The sequence below is a fragment of the Acanthisitta chloris genome, unplaced genomic scaffold, assembly GCF_000695815.1.
Source record: "Acanthisitta chloris isolate BGI_N310 unplaced genomic scaffold, ASM69581v1 scaffold25462, whole genome shotgun sequence".
NCBI lineage: Eukaryota > Metazoa > Chordata > Aves > Passeriformes > Acanthisittidae > Acanthisitta > Acanthisitta chloris.
This window is the reverse complement of record NW_008660267.1, coordinates 1-17,725: the sequence shown is the minus strand read 5'-3', so window position 1 is coordinate 17,725 and position 17,725 is coordinate 1. Positions and strand designations below refer to the sequence as shown.

The following is a 17,725-nucleotide window of genomic DNA, read 5'->3' as shown; positions in this document are numbered from 1 at the left end:
ACCTTTTATTCAGGAGTCATTCCAAACAAGAACCAGTATCAGTTCCAACTAAATACCACATTATGTTACTCACTTAGATACCAAATTACACAGTCTGAGTCTGATTCAGCAAATACCAGTGCTTGGAAGGACAGCACTGAAAAGCATCAGGCTCATCATCAATAGATTACATTTTTTAAAGTATGAATTAAATTCAGTCCATCATCAAAATATGAGAACAGCATGACTATCTCATAGGTTATTGACCCATACACAGTCACATGAGCAGCCCCTCCTAGAGCAGCAAGAGCCAGAGAAACCTGGCTTTTCAAAGTAGACATCCTGTGGAAAGGATGGAAACCACCTGACAAGATAAATCAGTGCAATAACCTTGAAACTGAGAGACCAAATGAACACTGACCTACTTTAGTAATTATCATCATTTACACTCCAAACTTAACATTTACATGTATATACACCCAGAGGTGAGCTGTGCTCAGAACAGCTCAGTTTTGCAGAGCAGGCAGTGGAGGAGCCACACATAGACCTAACACATGGGTGTACAAGGTACATGCAGCTGTTCTTACTTCAGAGATCATCACAGCAAGAGGTATGATGTCAAAGGGACAGGTATTTCTCATATTGCTCATGCTCTGATCCAAACTGGCACACTTGGTCTCCCTAGTCATCTAGCAGGAAGGGACAAGATGCTAAGGATCCCTGAGCTACCTGGAAGGTCAAAAGCCAAGACTAAGAGGCTCTCAAGAAGGCTGAGGAAGCCAAATCAGAACATTACATTCTGAGGAGTTTTTCTCTGTGACATTTTCTGCTGTGTGCACAGTAGTGACAGGGCTCAAGGAGGAGTCACACTACCACCCTGAGATGACTGAGTCAGGATTGCACAGGAGCACTCAACTCACACATGTGTCCCTGGGACCTGTCAGGCTGCACCCCAGGGTGCTGAGGGAGGTGGCTGATGCCCTTGTACACCAGTTTCCACCAGCCCACCAAGGCTGTGGAGACCAGAGAGATTTCTAATAACTGGAGAGAGGCAAATGTCACATCTGCTGTCAAAAAAGGACAAAAGCCACCTTGAGGAACTGCAGGCTGACCAGCTGTTACATCAGTCCCAGGTAAAATCAAGGAGCAAGACCACCTGGAGCCTCTGTCTGGGCACATGAGGGAGCAGACAGTGACAGAGACCATTCAGCAAGGATTCATCAAGTGTAAGTCATGCCTGATCTACCCAACTGCCTTTTGTGACATCATTGTGGGAATGAGAGGAGAGCAGCAGGTGTAATCTACTTCTACTCTGGCCAGACTTTCGTAGCTGGGCTGTGACATTAGAGTCTGGGATGGATGATGTGCTGGCACATGAGGACCCAGTTGGGTGGTGGGCCAGTATCAAGCAGGGCCTGTTGTGTTCAGACTCTCCATCAGTGCCCTGGAGGAGGGGATGGAGAGAACGTGCAGCCCTGGGGAGGGGACAGCTCTGGGGCATGGTCCTGGATGCTGGTGGGCAGTAAGCTGAGCCAGGGCTATCCGTGTGCCTGGGCAGCAATGAGGGACAGTGATGACTGGGGTGGTGTGAGCAGGACCTGGCCCAAGAGGTGGGGGAGGGCAGGGACTGACCCCTTTGCTTAGTGCTTGTCAGCCCCTGTCTGGGTACCACCTCCAGTTTCCGTCCTCAGCACAAAGGAGACACAGCAAATTGGAGAAACTTTGCGGGGAGAGTGAACATCCCGGTAACAGATGGTGGGAATTGAGTCCTTGCTCCCTAAGAAGAAGGTGTGAGACTGGAGATTGTTCAGCTGGGAGGAGAGATGGCTTCAGAGGCTCCAACAGCACACCTAGCACTGACTGGAGGGGATACAGAAGATGTAGACAGGCTCTTCAGTGATGCATGGCAGGTGGGCGAGTGGCAGCAGTGGTGCTGAATGACAGGAAGCAGAGGCTAGAAATAAGAAGCCTTTTTCCCAGGAGGACAGCACAGCAGTGGAGCCAGGGCCTGAGGAGGGTGGGCTCTCTCCATCCTTGGGGGCTTTGCACTACAACTGGTTGTAGCCCTGAGCAGCTTCATCTGACTCGCCCAGAGGAGAATGCTCTGGGCAGGGTTGGAACTGAAGACTAATTCCTGATGGCCTGAGTTATAACTGTGATCCTATGGATAGATGATATTCATTGACACAAAGTCTCTTTACAATGACATTGCCTTCTTTGCCTCAAAGGCTCACAAAGTTACTGGAGAAGATGCAGGCCTTGTCAGTAACACAAAGGCAGACTACTAGAAAAGTCACACTTTGAGCAACAAGGGGAAACCCAGATGGTTGACACTGAGGTAAAAGTAGCTGCAGTAAACTGACAGATTACAAAATCCAGTGCCCTAGCAGGCAGCACTTTAGATGCTGTGTCCGAAAATTACACCTGAAAGGCCAGATTTGTAGTCCATTCATGAGAACACCTCAGATGCATAAGAATGCAGAAATCTGGCACCATGTTTCTGAATATTCGTGTAGTGAGATCAGTCAGGGTGCTGCCTGGGATGTTTTTCTAAGTGCTGCACAGAAGACTAGATAGAGGCCATTTCAACACACCAGAGAAACATGGAAGAAAGTGCCAGTAAATTACTCACATTTGATTAGCAACTACTAAATGGAGCTATTCTACTTAGAATTAGTAAATAGTGGCATAACCCCTTCATAAACTGTTTGCAAACCTTGGAAGTTCTCTGCAAGTAAGAAATTATTAACAGATTTCATTTGCCTACAATATAAGGTCCAATTATAACAAGTATCAAATACATTCACATGATTTTTGGACTACTGTGGAAAGCTATCAATCTCAAGAGGCCCAAAATCAGTTTCATTGCTGACCTAATAAATACAATATAACCTGTCATAACAATCATGTGAAAATTATTTCCCCTCATTAGGAACAGAAGAATTCTTCTAGAACAATTCTCTGTATATACCTTGAGATATACAAGTAGGCAATAATAGTTAACATTTGGGAAAATGCACTTGCAAGATAATGGCTGACTGAAATGAACATCAGACACCCACACACATGCTGCAAACATATACAGACTGACAGATTGGATTCACATTAACTTAAACAGCATTAAAATGTTCCACAAAAAGTGAAAGAAACAACTACAAGACAAAACTCCTGCAAAATTACAGGATATCTTGACAGAAAAAAGTAGTGAAAGAAAAAAAAGCATTCAGTGGCATGCACATTTCCTGTTTCTCTTCCTACCTCTCCCATTGTAGTATTCACATTCATGGAGCTAAACTGTGTTTGGCGAGGAGGCTGATTTGATGGAAGCTAGTCATTTAGTTTCTCATCTTCTCAGGTTAATTTTCATACTAATGGGCTTCCCAGACCAATTAACAACGTGGTCATTCTGCAGGGGGAAGACTACAGAACTGCTCTACTCTTGATTTAGATGGAATTAAACTACTGTATTTGGAAGCAGAGCTTCAGCTTAAATATCCACCTGGGCATCTGCAGGTTACCAGTAAGCATTAAAAGCCCCCCTGCATTTTTAGTTTTAGAAGATCTGCAAAACTCTGTGAGTCTCTATTCTTCTGCTCTAAACAAGACCATTCTCTTAGAGAGGAGCTGATGCTTTTTGAACAGATACCACACAAATCACTTGTCTTACAAGGCAACATCATTCTGCATATCAGTCCTTTAGAGTGATCTGATATTAAGGAGTAATTTATTTACTTTTTGTAAAACATGATTCTTGTTTCACATAAATCTTAGAAGCAAAATACAACGTGAAACAAAATAAGAAGGCAAATAATGAAGCTCACACAGGTGGCAAGACTACTTGGCACCAGCTTGCTAGTCATCAGTTACTGGAAATTTTTATGTTGCTTCAGCATTTGGAGGCCTTTGACACAAAAAAAATGCTGAGGAAATTTAAAATTTTTATTCTAACAACTGATAATTTATTATCATAAATATACAGTACCAAAACCTATTTGGTAACATCAACTGAATGACAAATGTTGGATTGAAAACTACTAATTGACACAAGCCACAAAATACAAGTCATCTGAAAAAAACCACAAACTTCCTAAAAGCAGCAAAGTGATGCAATTTTTATTGCTTGCCTTCCCAAAAGCAGGAACTAGAAATACTTAGAGAAGATTAAAAATCTTCAGAAAACCTATTATCAGGGATATTTCTATTACCCCATTTCTTCTACCTTCATCTTCTTCTCCTTTCCACAATTCTTACTGTTCTCCATTGCTTTTGTCTCAATCTCCTTCTCCAGGTTATAGCTGGGATCGTCTTCCATTTAAAGGCACATTTCTGCCTTCATTTCTCAGGAGGAGATTAAGACAAAGTCATCCACAAAAGGTATATGGAGAAAATTCTCTATTGCAAATAAATTGAAGGTTACCACACAACTTATTCTACCCATATTTATGCTAAAGGTTCTCCAGCACACCCCTAGAAAGGTTGCTCTGACCATACAAGAGGAATGATATTTCTCTTGTCATTACTTCCTTGACTAGCAATGCTTATTACTAGGTCATTCTAAAAATCACAGATATATATTTAAGCATACTTACCTGATTAAATTCTGGCACACCTGGCATCCTGCAGGACACCTGTGATAACAGATGGATGATTAATACATGCTTCCTTGCTATTCAGAAAGTACCAATTCAATTGTGAAAAAATTCTCATTAACAGTATTACAGGCTGTCATCTTTTGTACTACCCCCTGAAAGATGTATTAGATAACTTAGTCATTTGTTTGGCATTTCACATCTCAGACTGTATGTCAAATCTACATTTCATAGATGAGCTACGTATCTTATCAATGACACACTATCCTTGCGCTCAAAACTGTATGATCAAAATGACACGTTTATGTCCTCAGAACATGATCTCACCAAGTTTATTTAGGCAACACCAAGCACTACAAACACAATCTGTAATGCCAAATTATGTGTGCTTTTTCAGGTCCTAAAACACAAGTTGAGGATTTCACTTCATCCTTACTCTCTGCAAGCTCTACACCAGCCTGAGAAGAAACTTTCATCTCAGAAGACTGTGATCAGCAGGAGGCATTATCCTGACAAAGCAAGAAAACAGTTTAGCAGTAACTCAGTCTCTCAATTGGATATCATATAAGTTTTGGTTACCAGACTGCGAGCAACAAATCTAAGAAGCTTAAGAAGGTAAATTATTGGCAATTTCTAATTCAAACTAACTGCCTCATTTAAAATGTACTGGTGACAGGATTCATAGACAAGCAATCACCAACCATGACACTGAAAAACATCATCCAAATCATACACAATGCCCACAAAAAATACTCAGATTCATTCTAAATGTAATAAAAAAAGTGAAATTCATTGTTTTACCTATGTGGATCTTTTGAGCCGGGAATGATGTGTGCACATTCTCTCTTACTGAAGACCTCTTCAATCCAAGATTTTGGGGACTGAAAAGATATCTCAAATATAATTTCATTCCTCAACTTCAGAACATGATGTCAAAAACTGCATTATAATGACAACATGGCTGTATACAGATAACATAACCCAGAACAATTCCCATCATGTTAGATGAAACACCATCAGCTGAAACTACAGCTCTGAACAGTCCTAGCCCTTAATCCCCGAACTTTACATAGTTCCCTAGAATGATCAGTATCAAAATCTGTTGCCACCTCTCACACGCAAATTATTTAGAGGTTCTGTCAAACACATGTACAATAGAGAAAGTGCCAAGCATGAATCAGAAGTGCTTTAAGGATTGCACTCTCCTTCTGCCAAAAGACTAGCAAACCGCAATCTGACTACAACTGTGTCAAACAGGCAAGATTTATATTTAACCTGAAGGAGATCATTGAGTCTTTTATTGTTCTTAACAGAGCCAAGAATAGATTTACCCTAATTATACGTTTGCTGAACAGTGAAATGCAAAAGCAGGGACCAAACACTAGACCTACCACTCAGAGTGTATAACAGGTGGGCTTTTTCCACTGACCTCTGAGTACACTGAGAAAATTGTCAGTGATGCCCATTACAGCTGAGCAAACTGAACAATCATTATGGTACACAGATTTTTTCAAAGAATCTCATTGGGAATCTTTGAATCTTTCTCTTTGGGTTTATCAGGATCAAATTCCTGAAAAGAATGATAACTTTTAGGTGCTGAACATTGAAATATATGGGATTGAATTTAGTAAACACTGGAAGCAAAGAACTTTTTTTCTCCTCAAAGGGAACTACCCCCACAATGAAATATGCAATGGACAGATACTTTATCATAAAGAGTAAATACAATTATACTGACCATTACTGCCTTATTGTTTGTTACGTTCATCTCACTCTATGTCTGTTGTCTACCTTAAAAATAGACAGCAAGATCTCTAGGACAGGGCACAGTACTGTCCTGGTTTATTGCTAGGCATACAAGGCAAACAGTAATCAAACAATAAACAACTACTCCTTATTCACTCCTCATGTTTAAAAACCATTGTTGCTCCACAAAATGTCGACCCTGAGAGTATACTTATGGTAGGTGCTTGTCTCCATACTTGTTTGTAAAATGTCTCTTTCATACATACAGTGACTTAGAAAAGAATTCCATTCATGAGAATGCCAGTAATTCAACAAATTAAGAGTTCTGCTGGGAGGATTTTATGGATAGAATTCAGCAATAACTCACAAAAATACCTCTCTTTCATATCCTGAGTGGAATTATGGTCCTTAATAAAGAAGGCCCAGCTAGTCATGCAGTTATGAAGGGCCATGAGCTACCTGAATGTAGCTGTCTGCATGCGGGGAACTAGCTTCTACCAAGGCCAACAGGAGTCCTACCTTTGGTTTTAATGTACTTTCAAACAGATCCCCACCAACAAAGTTGAAAGAGATTAAAAAGCTGCATTCTGGTACTGGTGTGCATGTGTATTCTTCTGGGAGTAACTAATTGAATGCTTCTGTTTGAGCTTTGAATGAATGAGAAACAACGAGGAAGATCCTCAGGGCTGAAGAGAGCATTGGCATGCATGAAGATTAATTAACTTTGAAAGACACATGCTGAAGACAAAATACAAAAATTAAATCCGGAGAAAAACACTGGAAACACTGAAGCAAATATAATTACCTGAGGGCAAGGCTTTTTGTATTATTCTCATTAGTAATCAGCATTATGTTGTGCTCCCTTAACCACTCCATTCTAGTTATTTGAACTCTCAAACAAACACTGAAATGTCTCTAATATTACAATATGCTGGGTCCCTAATTTTTCTGAAATCCATTACTTTTTCTGGTAATTGGTTTTCCACCAGAACAAAGGAACAAAAAACGTTTTTATATTATGGGATGTCTTGGATAAGAATGACTCTCACTAAATTTTCATCAACAGGAAAGGATGTGACAGAATGGCCAAGAGGCCAACAAGCCTTACAGCACTTGCTGAGGCAGCATGCTCAGCCTTGTGAGAGAAGAACAACATTCAACTATTGTCACTTTAATTTAGCAAGAGCACTAGTAGTTCAAAGAAATTTTGAGCAAGTTGTTGGCATTGCAGTGTCTCCAGTAGCTTCTGCTAAGCTACTTTACCTCCAGCATGACATTCTCTGGAAATCAAGCATTTTCAGCAAGATCTCCTGGTACACAACAGCTGTTTGGTGTGGCTATTTCAAACCAAAATATAACTTACAGTCCTCAGTGATGGCAATATACTGCGTGAGTTGATGTTACAATATCGCATATGGGAGATGAAGAGGTTACTATCAGCTTCTTGATATCAGCTAAACTGTCTCACAAAAACATGCCATGCTTTAAAAAATATCCCTTTTTAGATTTTGGGGGGTGGTTGGGGCTTAGGACAGAAATATCAATGCTTAAAATCTGGATGTTTTGTGTATCCTTTTTCAATCTGATTCAAAACCACCTGTGCTTTTCTGCAGCTGCGGCAGTAAGGGCAGTGACCAACATACGTCACAGCTGATCAGGCCACCCTAGTCACAATGGGTTGGGCCCAAGGTGCAACAAAGCCAATAGAAAAAAAAAATCCCCTATAGCTTCAGATCACATGCCATGAATTTAGCCTTGCTACTACACAGGTCATTGAAAAAAATCCCAATTATCCCGGATAAATAAGATCACTACAAAATTTACTTGACCTTTGAATCTCAAAGCACAAAGGTTGCTCCTCACCCTGTGGCACAGAGACTGCCCTAGCACAACACAACAGTTAGTTAGCACCACTTCAGAATCTTCAGTAAATAGGACAGAAAACAACATTTCAAAGCGCAATTGATACAATATGGAGAGTTTTCACACTGCCCAGAAAAGAAATATAATAGTTTCCTATACAGATATTTCAACATTAATCTTTGCTTATTTATATAAAGAGTTTGCCAGAGTACTGCTTATGCTACAGTCCTTCACCTCCTTCATTCCTGTAGTTTTTGCATTCTAAAACGCAGTATTTAGATAGCATATCATCTGTATACGATTCTGATGAAGCCTGTAGCTTTAACATTTATTTTCACCTCAAATGATAAACACGTGAATACAATAAAAAACATCCTTGGCAAAGTCCACCAAAAAGAAAAAGATTTCTTCAATGAAGTTCCTGAACAGATGGTACTACTGAAAAATATATATATATTGAAATTCCAATCAGCTGTAGGAAAAAGTAACATGGAAGACTGTATTCCATCTTGTGAAGCACAAATTTCAGAACAGAAACACTGTGAGACACATCTTTATTGTTCTTAATTTTATATAAGGTAAAATCTTCACACGCTACGCAAAAATTACAGCACAACAATAATATTGATTTGCTAGTCTAAGGCTTTACTTAGGTTTTCAAGCTAATCATGTAATGAGGAAAAGGGTTTTAAAACTTCATGCTTTTACAGTCATCCATGACTTCATTGACTGGGTAAGTAAAAATGAAAAGAGAAGTCTTCTGAACTGCATCCTGTTTGCTCTTGGTTCCTAGTTTTGTAAAAGACATCTGCAACATGTATATCTCCTCTCACAAGACTCTAACATTCCAAAAGTGTCGTAATTTAATTAAATTTCAACAACAAATTAAAATTTCTCCTGTCACTACAGTGAGGTACATATACCTCAGCCAGAATCAACATGTACCTTTTCTACCACCAAACCCTAAAGGAGACAAAAATACACCTACACGTCCCACCTGACTGGCAAATTTCTGTTCTGTACACAAGACCTGAAGACAAGTTTATATTGCAGTCTTTCTTCCAATTTTCCTTTCAGGACATCCTGAGACCTTTGGGAGTCTTGCCTTCTCATTTCTTGCCAGTCTGTGGATTAGGACGGCTGCTTGTACTTACTTCCCTGCCACAGAAGAGGCTTTGGAGATTTCCAGACTGACCTAGTCAATGGAGTGGCAAGAGTTTGGCTCTGAAATTTAAGGCACATGAGTCGTTTTTAGAAAATTGCTTTTAATCACTTCTCCAATATCGCTAATCCTTGCATAACACGGTATTAAAAGGACACTGTCAGGTCAAATTTGGTTAAATGTAACTAATGTTCAAAAATTAAGGGTTCCAGAAGTAACGAAAGAGTTTGTAGTGTAAAATTTAGGGAAACACCTGAACTGCTCATGTCTTTCAAATCCTTGCTGATGGGCAGTGAGAGCAGACAAAAATCTAAAAACCCAGCTTATTGTAGAGGTAATCTGTTCCCCAAGATGCAGTGATGCCATCAGCAAGGTGAGTGACCATGCCACCATCGTGCTGGGTTCACTTGGGCAGGTATGCAATGCTTGGCTCACCAGTCTAAGGGGACAGGGCAATGCAGCCTGGTGATCCCCTGTTATACTGCTCCCTGCACTGATTTCACCAGTCACACATACAGCAAAAATGGGTGAATGCTTCAATTTTTGCTGTGCTTTCTTCTGCCCCAGCCCACCCGGCTCCACCCACCATCGCTCCACACATGCATACCTTGTCAGAGCCAAGGCCTGTGGAAGCACTGCACCTATTAAACACTGATAAGGCAGGCGTTAATGTGCATTTGTCTTGCTCTGGAATTAGTTTTACTAAACCAAGAGTTGCAAGAAACACTCAGCTCCTTCAAGAGTAGACAATAAGCACTCTTCATTCGTTGAGTACCAAACTCAGGAAAACTAGGTTTCACTGCCAATGCTAAACAAAAAAATTTTAGTATCATCAGCTATACTGATGTCTGTCTGCTTTATGCTGAAAGGCATGGTTACACACATTTTCTAGTGAAACAGCATGCTGCTCTGGACACTGTTCAATTCCCTGCAAAAGCATATTAAAAGTCACACATCTCTGTCAGAATAACTTCATCCATTATTGAAATAAAATCAATTATTGGACAAAACAGCAGCAACTGCCTTTAATGACATGTTGTACCTCCAGAAGGGTGCAGATAATGAGAAATCACATAATGACTGACCAGTTTAAATAACAGGTTAGTTCACTTAGGCGAAGTACAGTTGTGCTGGAAACTAGCCAGAACAATCAAGTTGTAAGCAGCTTGCTGAAACTGCAATAAATTTGTACTGATAACAGAGAAACAGAAAGTCTTAGAGAAAGCACTACTTCAAGAGCTGAAATGTGCTGTCAAACACCATACCTCAGCTCTGCATGGCAGCTGGTAAATTACTGCCAGCATTGAAGAGGTTTGCAACTTAACAAGCTGTCTTGCATAAACTTTTCAGGGCAGGAACTTTCTGGTCCAGCATTCGGTACATGCAGGCTCATGGTATGAAGCACACTGTAAATTTCTAGGGTCACATGCAATAAAATATGAACCCTCGTGAGATCTTCAACAAACTGTCAGGTCTAGAATTTCCTTGTGTTCAGGCTACGCTGTCAGATGACAACCACCTGGCTTTGTTACACAAACGTTACATGGCTATGGCTCCTCTCCATCACTACGATACATTGGTATATCTATTACTAACTGACATCTTTTCCTTTCCAATCTTTCTTACCTACTCCTTTGTCCCAGTGTTCAAGACTCTGTACATCTGTGGAAATACAGAATCATAAATAATTGAATTTGCCAGAAAATTTTCAGCACCACATTTCAAAAAGGCTTACAAAAATATTGTGCAAATAATTTAATTTGAATGCTTCCATTGTTCACCAGTTCACCATATACAACTATAAAGCAAATCTCAGTTAACTTCAAACTGCCTTTGCAGGCAGATTGCACATTCAGCAACACTGAAAAGTTTTTAATTTTCTCCTTTTAAAGATAGCATATAATTTCAGCAGAATTTCTGTGACTAATTCAAACTCATCCACTGTAAACATAATCTCAGGTATTCACAGATACAGTACCTACACTTACAGAAGTCACATGTGCTAGTAGGATAAACGCAGACTCAAATCAGAGAGGGATAACAGAAATTCTTAAAACTCTTCAGTCATGCTGAAGAGAGATTTTAGATTTTTTTCCTCAGAACAAATGGACTGTTAGCTTCTCAGAAACATATAATTTCAGTCCTCAATCAACAGAGTGCTATGGCATTTTCTTTCACAATTAATCAACTGCACTTCAAAACTAAGTACATATGTCTAAGTACTTTTCTGGATTGGCTTCTTATATTGAAGGCTCATAAAACTCTTTCCAATATTCTGATCCCAAACTTAGCATATAAAAGAAAAAACCCTTTGACTTTAAAGGGCTTTCCAACATGTTGCTTCTGATCTCAGAGTACACCACACAACACAGTTGGAAGAACACTTCTGAATGTAAATATCAGAGAGGCCATGACAACAAAATGCAGGAAATAATCAAAATGTTCTTCTTGTCAGAGAAGCTCCAGCTTGATTCCTGGAGCACAGAGCCAGTCAACTGACGGAAACCTTAGCCGAGTCTGAAATACTAGACCTTTAGTTAATTTCTTTTCACTTTTTAAATTTATTAACTAATCAATTAAGCCTTTCTGCTATCCCTGTACATATAATATTTTAGAAAACCACATCAAACAGCACTGCTCCAAAAGCATACCCAGCTCAGAATGCAAATGCACATGGAAGGGCTCCTAGTTTGCAGATGAAAGGTGTGAGGAGACTATCCTGTCTCCCTGCAGAGACCACGGCACTGGACTAGGTGGGGAAGGCCACATAGGTCCTCACCTTAGCATTCTGCCAATAGCCCAGGCTTTAGCAAAGGAGCTAAACACAAGAAATCTCAAATCACAATTTATTTTCCGCAGCGCTATCCTTAAAACAGGTACCAAAAACATCACTATAAATCCTGCATTGGCATTAGACATCTACAAATTACTTAAAAACTGGTTTCCTGGTCCATTCTCCAACTGGAAATGCAAAAGCTGTGTGTGACATAATGCCTTCCACCTAAAGCAGATCACTCCAAAACCCACTGCTCTAGAAGCACTGCAATTGTTGAGAAAGTTTGGATCTGACTCTTTCATAACTATGGCCCAATCATGCAATGACAAAATTTGTGCTTATAGCTGATGGCAGCCACCTTGCTAAAAGTTGACATTTGTGTTACATTGGCAGAATTAAAATACAGTATAATACTGTGTATCACCTTTTATAAAGCCAATTCAATAAGCAGCATAAAATACAGAGCATTGAGCAAGTTAGTTATACATAAAGATAGAGAAAGATATCTTTTAAAGATTGCAATTGCAGGAAACAATCCAAATTGCAGAATAAATTACAAGAGCCACTGAAAACTTGTGGCAAGCAAGAACAAGCACCAGTAGTAGTGCAAGAAATTAATCAGTTAATTAATCCAAACTATATTTCTAAATTATTATTAATATAACAATGACCTTATTTAACTGTGTCTCTTTTGGAGACAGAATTTCCATGGTTTTCTTAATGGACACTTGTACATGTCTCACTGACAGTATTTGGGAGGTCAGTAGTACCATTCACAGCCTAAAGAAAGTCTAACATTTGGTTTTCTTTTATTAACTAATGCAATATAATGAGAAAATAGCAAATATTCAATGCAAGTTACATATCCTATATAAAGTCATTGTGGTGCAAGTCATTTTAAAGAAGTGAAAATCCAGGCAGCCATAAGAAAATGATGTTTCAGATTTTTATTCAGAGGCTCAATAATGTCTCTCACAGATTTCCACTTCGGGATCATTGGAATCTGGTGCTTCTTACTTGCTCAGCACTTGATCTGAGCAAAGAGCTAATCAACTCACTATTTTCAAAACTGTGTCTCACCTACCTACCTAACACTGAGCAATCACAGAGGTCAATTGCCCACCACTGTTATAAACACATTCCTTCATGAAAAGATTCAAAATGACACAGCACAATGGTCTTCCTGGTTTAAACCAGGAGGAGGAGAAGAAGAAAATTACCTGATAGTAAATTTCAGAACTTTCTTTTGCTTGTTTTATATTTGCACAACAGAAGGTTTAGTAGTCATAGAATCATAGAATTTTAGGGGTTGGAATGGGCCTTATTGATTAATGGATCATTAGTCACAACACCCTCTGCCATGGGCAGGGACACCTCCCCACTAGACCAGGATGCTCAAGGCCTCATTCAGCCTGGCTTTGAACACTGCCAGGGCTGGGGCAGCCACCACTTACCTGAGCAACCTGTGCCACTGTCTCACCACCCTTACAGTAAAGAACTTTTTTCTAATATCTAACCTAAACTTCCCCTACTGACTAGAGAGGTGACTCTCTGACAATCAGATATATCTAACATGGAAAGCAAATACAATATGCAAAATTCAACTGAAGGAAGCATGAAGGGTCCCAGTAAGTCACAGTTTGATAGCAATCTACACATGGTCTAGAGGAAGGTGTCCCTGCCTATGGCTGGGAGGTTGGAACTATGTGATCTTTCAGGTCCCTTCCAACCGCATCCATTCTATGCTTTTATAATTCCATCATGTGAGTGATCCACACAGCTCACCTCTGAAGCCACATGATTGTTCACAGTCACCCCTGTCAGTATTGCCCTTTTTGCTCCATCGTTTGCCTCACACAGCAACAAAATATTCATGGGCTTGACAGCTGCATACAGCAGCCCTTGGCACACTACAAGACAGGCAGACCATGACAGGACTGAAATTCCATTTTCCAAAGAAACAGGAAGTACAGCTTGGGTGATTTCATTTCCTACCTGGCTGCATCTCATCAGTCTCCTTGGCTCTGCCCTCTGCACCACCTTGCAAACAAAAAAGTGTCCTTTTTGATGCTGGCTCACTTTTAAATGTAGGTCACGTCACTAGCTCATCAACCACAGACCCACAAACAGTCACCTCAGAACAGCTGGAGGAAGAGCCAGTCATGGCCCAGAAGCAGCTGCTGGGGACTGCAGGGACAAAAGCATCCTCCTGTCTCAGAGGCCACCTGAACACACCATTTTTCTGATTTGCATTTATCAATGTACAGCACAACAGCACCCAGCTTCTGTCCTGATGAAAAGAACAGCAAGAAACTCCAGAAACTATTTTTAGATGCCTCCTTCTGTTCCTATATGGTGGACAGAGGGAACTGTACAACTGAGAACAGCATGTACCAACAACTGCATTACAGCAGAGATGCAAAGCAATAGCAGTTCCAAGAAAAGGATGAAGACAAGTGCATAATGCATCCTGCCTTTTGGATCTGTTCAGTTTCAAGCAGAGACAACTGAGAGGGAACCTCATTAATGTATTCAAGTACATGAATGGGAAGTGCCAAGATGATGGAGCTGGACTCCTCTCAGTGGTGAAAACCAGCAAAAGAAGATGTAATGGACAAAAACTGACGCACAGGAAGTTTAAACTGAATATAAGGAAGAACTTCTTTACTCTGCAAGTCACTGAGCATTGGAACACATTGCCCAGAGAGATCATGGATTCTCCCTCACTGGAGGTATTCAAGAACTCTCTGGACACAATCCTGAGCCATATGGTCTAGGATGGCCCAGCTCAAGCATGGAGGTTGGACCAGCTGACTCACTGTGGTCCCTTCCAACCTCACTGATTCTGTGCTTCTGTGATTCAGCCTTTATTGAGACTTAAGCAGCTAATGCCCCTCAAAGGGGCCTCTCTTCTTTCAGGACTGGGAGGGGAAAGTACAGAGAGCTCAAAAACTGAGGTAAAATGTTAGAGATGAGAATATAAAGCAAAAGAATGGGTAATTCAAAGCATACAGAGTAGATTACTGGGGTTTACCTAGAATCCATGTTACACAGAAATAAGTTTATGTATTACCTAGTTCATGAAAGGTTTACACAGCAGTTGATAGAGCCAGTCTGAAAACAACACAGAGTATAGATCAAAACTTGCTAAACTGTGGCCACCTCAGCTTCCTCTCGTGCTGTGAGTTGCCCAGTCTCAAACTTACTAGTGCAAGTCTTGAACAATTGGATTACCCTGCTTGTAACTATCATCTCCCTGGATAGCACACAAAACCCTACAGATTGTCTTGTTGGGGGACGTGTAGGGGGACACACCTCTTCAGATAACACAGTGCTGCTGCGTGAAAAATAAATTTAAGATAATCTGAGCCATGAAAAGGAGGGATGAAGGAATGATATGTTTAGGAAAAGAAGTAGGAAGAGTATAGTATACAGTTCACACAGATTTTCCTCCTGGGAAAGTTTCATTCAGCTTCAGCAGACCAGATCAGAGCCACCCTGATGGACACTGTAGATGGGATACAGCAGTCCAGCATGGCCCACATGCCATCCTATTTGTAACACCATCATGTTCAGCATAGTGCTGACAGCAATATGAAGGGACTGACCATCCCTTCTTACTGCTGCAGCTTTCCCCTTACATGCCATTCTACTTCAATTCCACTGTAATCCCACTTTAAAAGCAGTATGATAAATCAAGGACAATTCTGGCCCCATGACCATTAAAACCTCTTTTCTATTACTCTGAGCACATCCCACTGTGCTCATGCAAAGGGAAACAAGAACTTGGGATGATAGACGAGTGATATGCTACAGCTGCCGGGCCCATGAGATTCTCTACAAAGTCAGTCACAATGAATACAAAGGTTCACTGGCCCAAGAGTAAAACGGCTCTTAGGCACCAACAACATTTTTGAAAACTGAATCCCAGGCACATAAATCATTTGGATGATTTGAAAATGTTACCTGCAGCCCAAAGTGGAGTACTGTGTGCACTGCACACTTGCGTGCATGCACAGACACTTATTGAAACTACGTTTTTCTTTATGAGCTGTGTTAAGAGAGTTGATGCTCTCTTAAAACTACTACATGGCTTTCTGCCTTTCACTTAGGTGGTCACAAAGGGGAGGAGGGGGCAAGTAGTAACAATTATCTTCTTTGCTTTCTGTTCCTACAACACTAAAACAACAAGAAAGTGAAGGTGGAACTTAAAAGAGAAAAGTCTTCCTCTGCTACAGTTTTGTATGATTCTTATGTTTTCTTCCTGATTCTGGTTACATCCAGGGACAACATACTTCAGCACATTCCCAACTGGGGAATCTCTGCACCTTGCAACAGCCAATAAAGCTTCAGCATTTGTCCCTTATCAAGCCAAAAAACAATTAAACAGGTTTAAACATAACAACCTATTTGCTGCTTATTTCTTTCATACTACTATACAGGCCTGTTACTACTTTAAATAAGGTCGTTATGGTATAATATAAGCTTTCCAGAATTTGTAAACTGATTTCACAACTTCTGAGAATGCTTTTAAGTAATTTTTAAACAGCAAAAAAACCCAAACAAACAAAACAACCCCCCCCAAAAATAAACAACCTTAAAAAACCCAAATAAACCCAATCCAACCAACCAACAACAAAAAACCTATGGTGATGTTTCCTTAAACTCATTTTAGGTTCATACCAATAAAAGCTTATAAGTAACACTGCAATTCCCCTGGGAGGCCCAAAGTATGCTGAATCTCTAAAAACTGTCCACATTGTTTTGGTACCAAGAACAGGAGTTTGTGGTTTTACTTCAGATGTTCACAATCAAAACACTAGCTCATTTTTTCTTAGTGTACAAGCAGATACTTTGCATTTTGAAAATTATATTCATAATCAGACATGCAAATAGTATCCACTACACATTGCTTTTATCAGCAAGTGTAGCTGAAATGGATACAGTAGGTATGTTGCAACAGCATGACCTGTGTGAAATACCATCCAGTCTCACAACATTACATACAGTAGCAGAACTCTACTCTGAATTAAATCCCCAACACCTGAGTCACACGTTCCATCTTTAAATACATGAAAATAACCCGAACAATTAAGAAACAAAAAACTCAAACCAAACAAAAGTAGTACAACCCCTCCACCAAATCAAACCGAAACCAAATCCCAAACAACAACAACTAAACAACAACAACAGAAACCAACCCAGCCAAAAGAAGCCCTTCAGTCAGCATCATGGTAAAAAGAAGTGAAAATTTACTGGAGCCAGAGGCGCTTTTCTTACATGTTACACCTAACTTCCTATCATTCAAACAGCACTACCACAAAACCGCTGCGCTATGTCCTACTCGTAACGCGGGCAATCCTTTTTGCTGGAAACCTTTCTACTAGAATACAAGCAGATCTGCGTGTGTATAAAACCACTCCAGTCCCCGTCTGCAGAAACACAGAGGGGCTAATCAGCACCGGCACCAGAACACCAAATCCCTGACACAACAGCCCGTAGGTTTCTCTTTGTCGAAAGCCCTTCCATGCTTCTCCCTCCCCAAAGCACTTTCGGAAGGAGCGAGATGCAGTTTACGGACGCGCTCGGACGCCACTCGCGACCCGGCGG

The 17,725-nt window shown here is 40.4% G+C and overlaps 1 protein-coding gene across 1 annotated transcript in view; it reads right to left on the bottom strand.

The window, feature by feature from the left end:
* Nucleotides 1-9,118, bottom strand: part of TRPM6 (transient receptor potential cation channel, subfamily M, member 6) — a gene marked incomplete at its 3' end in the record, with an annotated part of 64,692 nt that extends 55,574 nt beyond the window's left edge. The window contains exons 1-3 of the mRNA XM_009069766.1: nucleotides 9,101-9,118; nucleotides 5,370-5,449; nucleotides 4,569-4,607 (exon numbers count right to left, since the gene is read on the bottom strand). Coding sequence (XP_009068014.1) covers nucleotides 4,569-4,607; nucleotides 5,370-5,449; nucleotides 9,101-9,118 — 137 coding nt within the window. The remainder of the gene's footprint in view (nucleotides 1-4,568; nucleotides 4,608-5,369; nucleotides 5,450-9,100) is intronic.
* Between the last annotated feature and the right edge of the window lie 8,607 nt (nucleotides 9,119-17,725).